Here is a 10,084-nt window from a genome sequence, read left to right as displayed (position 1 = left end):
GACATCCAAGGGCATGTAGGCACATAAGACAAGGCTAGTAGCATGTGTTGGGAGATTGTGATGGTCATAGTCCTAGTTGAACGCATGTGCCAAGGGTGAGCCATGCGAGAAGAAAGGTATGCGGCCAAGCAAGGACTTGCGATGCCTTGAGGTTAGTGTGGCATAAGTGATACGTTGATGAGAGAGTTATGGGCTGATAGTGGCTAATCGAGAAAGGGTTAAGCTTAAGTTAGTAGGAGATGGACAAATAGGATTTCATGCAAAAGAGGTATGCAACAGGAAGACAACGCAAGTAGGATGTAGATGCACCAAAAAGCATGCAAACCGAATAGGTTGAGCTGGATAAAGAAGAGGCAAATACTTGAAGTTGGTGGTGGAAAAGGAAGGCATGGGCAGCTTGAGTGGTGGACGCCTGGGCATGCAGGGAATAGGAAGTGTCAACACCAGGTGAAGTGGGAACGCCTATAAATAGGGCCAAGGACTTTTCTTCAGTTCATAACACAAACCTCTTCAAAGCATATTAGGAAGAATGTTTGAGGGCATATTCGGAGGAAGCTATGCATTGATCATGAAGAGCATACGTTGATAGCAAGACCATGCATTGATGAAATGGTTCTAAGAGGAGGAGATGTTGTCGAACAATGAGGTCTTAAAGTAGTATCAACTTGGGATGAAGAGTTTTCCCAAACTACTCATGCATTTTGAGTGATTTCAAAGCCACTTGAAGGCTCTGAGAGTCTAGTTTTCAAGACAGGGCTGCCAGAGAAGAAGCTCAAAGGAATCAGGTTGGAGAGTGAGGAAAAGACAGAAAGGTCGAGCTCTCGAGTAAGCTTGCGTCAGTCTTGATGATTTGAGGATTTCGGCCAAACCACGAGGAGTTCTGAGCTGAGAATTGAAGGTAAGCTTTTTGAGACAATTTAGAACATGTTTGTAAAAGGAAGTGTCGTAAAATAATGTTTGGAACTATGAGTAATCTAAGCTTGAAGTTGAATCTGAAATTTAGGGTTCAAAAAGGAGCCCAAGGAAACTAAGGAACTTCTAGAGAGGGGTTCCTACCAACCAAGATGAGTGGTATTTCCTTAAAGTCTTAAGCATATCTTTTAGAGTATATGTATATGCTTATGTTGTGAATGAGTAATTAGAATGAGAATGAGAATATGTGATCGGGATGGTCAGGGGGTCAATAGACCTAATTCTTGAGCCCAAAGCAAAACCTCGTATGGGATGATCAGAGGGCCGGCAGGCCTAGCTTCTGAGCCCATAAGCGGGAATCTATGTGTACATAGGGAACACAGTAGAGTATGTGTTTATGACTAGTATCAGTTTAACTATCTACCATGTGTGTAGGTAGAATTGAGAACATACTCATTCGAGGCTGAGGTTTGAATGTTAACCTTGTATTTATGATATGTTTGTATTATTATGAGTTGAAATAGACTTTAGAAGTTGCTTACCACTCACTGAGCTTCTTGAAGCTCATTCTTTTCTGAGCTGAGAATTGAAGGTAAGCTTTTTGAGACAATTTAGAACATGTTTGTAAAAGGAAGTGTCGTAAAATAATGTTTGGAACTATGAGTAATCTAAGCTTGAAGTTGAATCTGAAATTTAGGGTTCAAAAAGGAGCCCAAGGAAACTAAGGAACTTCTAGAGAGGGGTTCCTACCAACCAAGATGAGTGATATTTCCTTAAAGTCTTAAGCATATCTTTTAGAGTATATGTATATGCTTATGTTGTGAATGAGTAATTAGAATGAGAATGAGAATATGTGATCGGGATGGTCAGGGGGTCAATAGACCTAATTCTTGAGCCCAAAGCAAAACCTTGTATGGGATGATCAGAGGGCCGGCAGGCCTAGCTTCTGAGCCCATAAGCGGGAATCTATGTGTACATAGGGAACACAGTAGAGTATGTGTTTATGACTAGTATCAGTTTAACTATCTACCATGTGTGTAGGTAGAATTGAGAACATACTCATTCGAGGCTGAGGTTTGAATGTTAACCTTGTATTTATGATATGTTTGTATTATTATGAGTTGAAATAGACTTTAGAAGTTGCTTACCACTCACTGAGCTTCTTGAAGCTCATTCTTTTCTGAGCTGAGAATTGAAGGTAAGCTTTTTGAGACAATTTAGAACATGTTTGTAAAAGGAAGTGTCGTAAAATAATGTTTGGAACTATGAGTAATCTAAGCTTGAAGTTGAATCTGAAATTTAGGGTTCAAAAAGGAGCCCAAGGAACTTCTAGAGAGGGGTTCCTACCAACCAAGATGAGTGATATTTCCTTAAAGTCTTAAGCATATCTTTTAGAGTATATGTATATGCTTATGTTGTGAATGAGTAATTAGAATGAGAATGAGAATATGTGATCGGGATGGTCAGGGGGTCAATAGACCTAATTCTTGAGCCCAAAGCAAAACCTGTATGGGATGATCAGAGGGCCGGCAGGCCTAGCTTCTGAGCCCATAAGCGGGAATCTATGTGTACATAGGGAACACAGTAGAGTATGTGTTTATGACTAGTATCAGTTTAACTATCTACCATGTGTGTAGGTAGAATTGAGAACATACTCATTCGAGGCTGAGGTTTGAATGTTAACCTTGTATTTATGATATGTTTGTATTATTATGAGTTGAAATAGACTTAGAAGTTGCTTACCACTCACTGAGCTTCTTGAAGCTCATTCTTTTCTTTCATGTTTTTTTTCCTAGGTAGCGAAAAGTGGAAGTTCCAAGGTGCTGCTAAGGTCAAGGTCTGCCACGCCAAGGTACATTTCTGATTTTAGAGTTGTTGATGTAAACTTTGTAGTTAAGTCTGAGAGTTGTATAAACGTTATACTGTTTGTAATAAAAATGAGTTTAGTCAAACAGTTATTATTTATATCCTTGGCTATGAGAGTAAAAAGGTTCAGATGGATAGTAGGTATCGCAAAAGGGTGGTATCTGTCGTCCTCACGCCTCCTCGCTAATTCTAGAGGTGGGCTCAGGAGGAGGTGTGACACCTACAAGTTTCCTACTATATTTTCTGGAGGCCAACGGGTTTTTTACTATGTTATTGAGTGCCAACGGATTCTCTACTATGTTTGTAAGCCTTCGGGCCACCAGATGCATGTTAGGATGGGTTAAATCGCTCACTAGATGGTCATTCAAGATTAGTTGATGTATGCATATCCCACTACTACGTTGCATTTATTGTACATAAATGTATAGCCTTACCCCAGTAGAAGTTATTCGAATGACTGAAGGAATCCATAACTGTATAATGGACCAGTTGATGCATATGCTCAATTTTTATGTTATGTTGCAGCCTTAAATGTTTGAACATAGAGTTCCATTGTTTGAAATTTTTATTTTTAAACCTTCGTGAAATTTATTTTAAACTAATATTTTAGAGGGACCTCGACAAAATATTTCAGTTATCTAGATTTTATGAAAGTTATTTATTTTATAAAATTATTTTGGTTTTAGTTAAAATTTATGAGAGTCGTTTTTAGATTTATGCATGCATGTAATAACAGTCTAATAAAAGTCCTAGAAAGTCGGGTTGTTACACCAACTTTTTCAAATTACGTATGTTATGAATATAGGGTTAGATAGGGGTAGTTTTGACAATTTCTAATTATTATTTTTTATATTTAATTTTGTCTTGCTATTTTCACAATTTTAAAAACAAATTTGCTATTTTCGTGAAATAAACCTTGACATTTGCTATTTGTCTTGACAACCCTTTTTTATTAGGGTTGCTTGCAAATATTATATCAGTAATAGACTTATATTAGTAGACTTTATTGATATGAGTATATTAGTAATAGACTGCTTGAAAAAAAAAACTAAATCTAAACCAAAACAGAAATTAACTCATGAAGCCTCAAAGAAAAAATTAAAGTACATGAAACTTGTAGAAATCATCAAATTGACTAATAACATCAATAAACTTCAATTAAACAACAATGAAGCTTACAACAACACAAATTAAAACAAATATAAAAACAGAGATGAAATCAAATCCAAAAACTGAGGAAGAATCACGACCTAGAATTGGGAGGAAGAATTGCACGAATAAATGATGAAACAAATTTAGATAAAGAAAAATGAGAGGATGAGAAAAAAAAAACTAAGAACAAATCCAAAAACTAAGATGAAATCTAAACATATTAGAAAATTCCAAATCACGAGTAGAAATCCCAAATTGCGAGCAGAAACTGATCGACTAGAGAATGAGAAAATTGAAATTGTATATTCAACTACTTAGAAATTGATCGCATGAAGATATAAGATGAACATCGTTCCTCTTACAAAATTATGGAGCGTGAGGGAAAAAAAGAGAGAATCGTGTGGGAGATTGAAGAAGACGCACGTGAGTGATATCTTCCACAAATCGTACTAGATATTTTGATTTTTCATCTAAAATGAAGGGCATATTAGGAATAGAAATAAAATATCAACCGAATGTTCTCCAAATTTTAAATCTGCAATTAGTTTTAGAAAATGCTATCACCCCATTTGGAAACCATTTAGTTTTTTGGTTTTATTTTTGAAAATTAAGCGTATAGACATTACTTCCACCTCAAATATCTTTCTTAATTTGCTTTTCACCGGTGCTTTAAAAAGCCAAGCAACAATTTGTTTTTAAAAAATCGCTTTTATTTTTTTAAATTTGACTAAGAATTCACCTATTGTACTTAATATGCAAATCATTGTAAGAAAAGGAGAATAAATAGACTTAATTTTAAAAAATTATAAACAAAAAACGAAATAGTTACCGATATAATTTAGTTATTTATACTAAAAATAACACCCAATACAAATTTGGTTATCATTATTGCTATGTCTACCTTGGTGGGCCATAGGAGGACTCCACCCAGGCCAATCTAATCCAGCCCACCTCAATATTTTGAATAAGGGATAAATCAAAGGAATGCAAAAGCGAATAAAGAATAGAATAGTGGATACTGGATACTTCTCATGTTTTTGTTATCAGGTGCGATTCTGAGAAGGAGGTGTTTGTCTTTTTCTTAAGATCCACTGCTACAAGAATCTTCATATATAATAAACTATACCTCATCTTTCATATTGCTTTCCTTTCCTCCTTCAAATAAATTTTCATACAATATAATAAAACATTCTTCCACCCAAATTCCAAGTTTAACCTTCTTTACTCTCTCTCCCTCTATATATATATATATTAGTGGATGTTTGATTAAAAAGATTAAAATTTTAATTTAGATCAATAGAAATAGTATAGTTATCATTCTATTTGACATATATAGATAAGTAGGATAAGATATTGATTGTCATTTTAAAAATTGATGGTTCGATTCTTTACTCCACAATTGTTGAACTCAAACAAAAATCTAATTATCCCCAAAGAAACCATAAATTAGCTAATTAAACAAAGTAATACAATACACAACTTGAGCATACTTTAACTAATTGTAACATCATATCCTTAAACAGGCAGTCGGATGTTAATATTTTCACTCTCATTTATTGTTGAAATTTAGAAGGAACAAAAAAAGGAAGCAGTGAGTAAAAAATGGGATAAGATCCCCATGTCATATAGTATTGCATGATATTGATGATAATAAAAACCATGATATAAAGGAACGAATAATGGATGGTTTTAACCAACCAATGGCTGAACAAAGGCAAAACACATAAAGAGGCCAGGGAAAACTTCAAACAAGTATTATATATTGAAGAGAGGTGTTAGTGTAAGCTGAGTCAAGCATTATTGTGATGTGTGAATTGGAATTGGAAGTTCCACCAAAATTTGAATCCCCTCCCACTTCCAAATCCTTAAATTTGAAGCTTATCCAGCTTGGAATAGCAACTTTTGATGGTGAGAGTATTATAATGGGGTAATAGTATGGGTGTGTATTTAAAGCCCAGAATGGAGAAGGTAGCTTCTCCCCTAGCTTTTCTGAAAGCTTAAGTGTTGAATGAGAGAGGGGCCATGGTGCTGTGGCTTAAGGCCACGACCACGACCACAACCACGGGCATGGGCCTTGAGATCCGGTGAGGAAATACATTGCCATGCCTCACCTTCCTCCTCGTATCCCTGAGCTTAACCCATCAGCCATGCCTCACTCTCTGCTTGGCTTTTGGATTCTGCTTCAGAAAACCGGCAAGTCACGAAACGGCGTGGACTCTTCTGAGTCTAGTTTATTGGGTCGTCTTTTTTTCTTTTTTTTCTTAATCTTACTATGTTTCTTTATAACAACTATAATCAGTACAACTCAATAAAAACAACTTTCTTATCTCTCTGTCTCTCTCTTTTGTTAAGTGCTTGGGACACCCATTTGCATTCATGCATACCAAGCATTCACTAGAACTGCAAGTTAATAATAAAAAGAATTATTCTTTTCTATTTCTAACAAATTGGAATAATAGAATACACATATGATCATAGGTTGGCTCTACATTTGCACGACTCAGGCAATCTATAAGTCAGCAGTCTGTAGTTTCCTCCACATGAGCATGCACCATGCTGCTGCTCAGAACCTAAACGATTAAACAAGACTTCATATATATATATATATATATATATATATATATATCTTTACCTCAAAACCCAACAAAAAGAATAAATGACAAAAACATAAGATAGGGGGAAAAAAGTTATGCGATCATTTTGCTGCAACATGGTGAAGTACAAATCGTCCTTAGTTGCTCCAATATCTCTTTGCCATCCTTAAAAGAGATGCATAAAGCAGCTCGTTCCAAGTATCGGGTACACCGGGCAAGCACCAATGGCTGCAATCTTGAACTCGGAGGCCTGCACGTTTTTCTGCTTCTGTCTTGTACTCCATTCTATAAATTGAAGGGTGTGCGTCCTTCCGATAATGAGTGAGCCTGGTGATGTTTAAGTATGACACTGGTGTTTTCATCTCCCGAATCACATATTCCAGAGCCCTCATTTTCTTAGGGTACTTCCCCAAGTGTGTTTTGTTATAAATTGGTTCCATTTCAATGTTGCATTGCCCTCCAGAGTTCCACTCGCCACCACTGCAAACATAAATGGGAAAGAAATGGATTTCTAGTTCATTAAAGTAGTTTTTATTGGAACGAGGATAGACAGACACAGACAGGTCCATTTTTAATGTGATATTTTGCACTGAAAACGATGAATTCATTAAAATAATAATAAAAACAATAATACTGTTCGTTCATTTTGGACTTTAGCATATTTTCCCTGAACATTTTGAGTAGTCAACATATCTAACAATATTTAGATTGGAAGCAAGAAAAGAAGAAGAATTTATATACCTGAAATGAGAATATGAATAGCCTCTGAAGAAAACCAGAGTTCGATTTCGATCAACAGTGTTGTCGATCCATCGACCCCAAGTGGTGAGAGCCCTCTTAAACGCTTCCAACACCTTGAGTCTTGGGTGTACATGGTTACCTTCTTGATAATAGTCTTCTCTGAAATAGAAGAGAAAAACAAAAAGAACTTCAACCACCGAAAACAGCTACAAAACCATGGCATGATATTATGCAAGGTAAGTCCAGGTGAATTTCAAGGTAAAGACAATGTCCATTCTCGATATAAATTCAGCACAATCTCCCCAACCAAGAGGTCGGATTGAATCAAAATGATGAGTAGAATACAATATACCCCCTCGATGTTTTCTCATGAGTCCACCAATGGCCTGTATTAAAGACCAAAACATCAGCATCCCGATACATTTCGGTTGTTGGGTCCATTTGATCCAATCTTAAGGTCTCAATCGTTCCATTCTTTCTCTTGAATGAAGACTCCCTAACTAGGAATGGAGAACTAACAAAATCCACGGAACAATTATAGTCCTGCAGATACAACAAACTGAAAGGTTAGTTGAAAACGTTACAAAATGAGAAACATGGGTTTAAAACTTTAAAACTTTTAGTACTGGAGAATAAACATCCAAGGAAATCTTGCCTCGAAGCGGAAGGCATAGAAACCTTTCTTCTTAAACTCAGTCCTTCCAGATATCTCATACACTCTTTTCTTGTCGCTTATATTATGACGAAGAATACACACAAGAGACTCCCACATGTTCCTATTTAATGAATCGCCAACAAACACCAGACTCTTTCCCCTCAAAACCTCCAGAAAATGTGTTGCGTTCAGACTGAAAAAGCAGCAGCGTCCAAAAGGGGTATTAGGACAGAGGTTTATAAACCCAAATGCATCCATCACACATGTTGCATGCATTATGAATTAGGAAAAGCCATAGTAATTTTTCATTCATAAACCATTGTAGTCATAAGAATATGAAGAGGAGGAAACCTATTGCCTAATGATGCAAGTAATTTAAGGATCAGGGGATTAGGTTAAAGTAATACCTTGGGATGTTACACATATACGGCTGCCATTTCCATTTCACATATCCATCGTCTGGCCTCTTATTAAGATGACAATCGAAGTCCCTATCAATGTAAGGGCAAGAACCTAAAGGATAATATGGCTTCGAATCATCCCTCACCCATTCACCATCGAAGATATCACATTCCTCATCAAAACTGTTATCAGATGTTGCCAACGGTTGAGAGTTTCTGGTAATTTCAATTCTGTCACTTGAATTTCTCCCACCATTTCCTTCTGACGGCCTCTCGTCCTCAGCATTGGAAGAATGATTGTTCTCCTTCTGATATTGAGCAGTATTGTTGTTCAGAGAAGTGGAGTTACACGGGAAGTTGTGTTCGGCGTCCAACTTTGCGAGGCTGGAAACTGTTCCATTTGCAGTAACATTTTTGGATTCAAGAGAGAAAGTTGCATTCCCAAATTCGGACCCGTTAGCCGGAGGGGGGTTGAGTTGAAGGGTGGCATTGACATCGCGAGTATGATTATGGAGTGAGGGGAAATGGGAAGGAAGGGCAGGATCATAGGTGGCCAACTTGGAAGAATTAGCAGTGAAATCAGAGAAGGAAGGAGATGAAAAAGAGAAAGACCAGGAAGAAAAGAGAGAATCAACGGAGGTGGGTTGATTATCAAGAGAGAAGAAAAATTTGCCATGAGAAGAACTGTAGAGCAAAAGAAAGCTAAGAACAATGAGAGAAACGGAAATGCCAAGACCAAATCCAGGAACAACTCTTCTCCTCGGCGATAAAATCTGCTCGGGGAATCCAAGTTTCCTGGGGTCCATGGCTCACCCTGGATGAAAGGAGGCTTTAATGGGAGTTAAACGGTGGAGGGGAAAATGGGTTATAAAGGTCGTCGATCACAATGAGAGAGGGAATGCCTTTCTATTTTTGAAGGCCTTTCGAGAACGGCAAAAGAGGGAGATTTACGGCGGAGACATATTCTCAACACACACTTCCAAACCTTTCTTATATTATTAACCCCTTTTCTCTTTTTTAACTGTTTCCTAATCATACTTTCTTATTAATAGAATAATAGATAATACCCATCTCCTATTATCATTTATTATTCATTAAACTCATCCAAAAATATCTGCATCAAAGACAAAACGATAATTTCAGTGGAATGGATTCACAAACTACACAAAATACATTTAAATATATTATACTTAAGTTAGTAGATGCCATGGGAAGCCACATAAACAGACGATGAATCCCAAGTTGGAGTGGAAAGTGAGGGAATCATATACAAATACAATACTAGTTTCGGCCGGCGAAAAAAGCCGCTTGCTCCCTCTAACGGTCAGATCGCTGGAACTAAACTTCCCGCCGACCGTCAGGGGACACATAGTGACCGCGCGTCATCGCGTGAAAAATTCGACAATGATGCTTCGGACTAGATGCGGACCTGCGCTCATGTTTTACATCGTCGTCATATACATTTAGTCCCTTCTGCGCTCGTCTTATTCTATCACCGGATCTAGAATTTCAGGTTATGGCCACAATTATTAATAAGATTAAAATTTTAACCCAATTTCTAAAATTATGTCTATATATAGTTCTTGTATTTTTAAAAATTATATAATAGGTCTTAAATTTTCTATCTACGTGTCTAATACATACCATTTTTTAACAAACAAGGTATCTATTGACTACAAATTTGAAAATTAATGATTTAATTAGAAACAAAAATAATTTTTATATAGTAAAACAATTGGTTTTGAAACATTTTTAATATTTTA

The 10,084-nt window shown here is 36.6% G+C and overlaps 1 protein-coding gene across 1 annotated transcript; it reads right to left on the bottom strand.

Moving 5' to 3' along the window:
• Window positions 1–6,338: 6,338 nt before the first annotated feature.
• TBL2 (trichome birefringence-like protein (DUF828)) lies at window positions 6,339–9,289 on the bottom strand. The gene is made up of 5 exons (XM_039028910.2): window positions 8,328–9,289; window positions 7,921–8,113; window positions 7,618–7,808; window positions 7,266–7,424; window positions 6,339–7,004 (listed from the first exon to the last, which is right to left on the bottom strand). The coding sequence occupies exons 1-5, from the start codon at window positions 9,125–9,127 to the stop codon at window positions 6,662–6,664; spliced, it is 1,686 nt and encodes a 561-aa protein (XP_038884838.1). The 5' UTR covers window positions 9,128–9,289; the 3' UTR covers window positions 6,339–6,661.
• Window positions 9,290–10,084: the final 795 nt, after the last annotated feature.

The sequence above is a fragment of the Benincasa hispida genome, chromosome 4, assembly GCF_027475165.1.
Source record: "Benincasa hispida cultivar pf3 chromosome 4, pf3_genome.v1.1, whole genome shotgun sequence".
NCBI classification, from domain to species: domain Eukaryota; kingdom Viridiplantae; phylum Streptophyta; class Magnoliopsida; order Cucurbitales; family Cucurbitaceae; genus Benincasa; species Benincasa hispida.
The sequence above is the reverse complement of the archived record's forward strand: the minus strand, read 5'-3'. Positions and strand labels throughout refer to the sequence as shown.

Coding starts and splice junctions, on each gene's coding strand:
- TBL2 (XM_039028910.2), bottom strand. CDS start 9,127: ATGGACCCCAGGAAACTTGGATTCCCCGAGCAGATTTTATCGCCGAGG. Junction 7,809..7,920: donor TCTATGCCTTCCGCTTCGAG/GCAAGATTTCCT, acceptor TTGTATCTGCAG/GACTATAATTGTTCCGTGGA. Junction 7,425..7,617: donor CATGAGAAAACATCGAGGGG/GTATATTGTATT, acceptor CTTCTATTTCAG/AGAAGACTATTATCAAGAAG.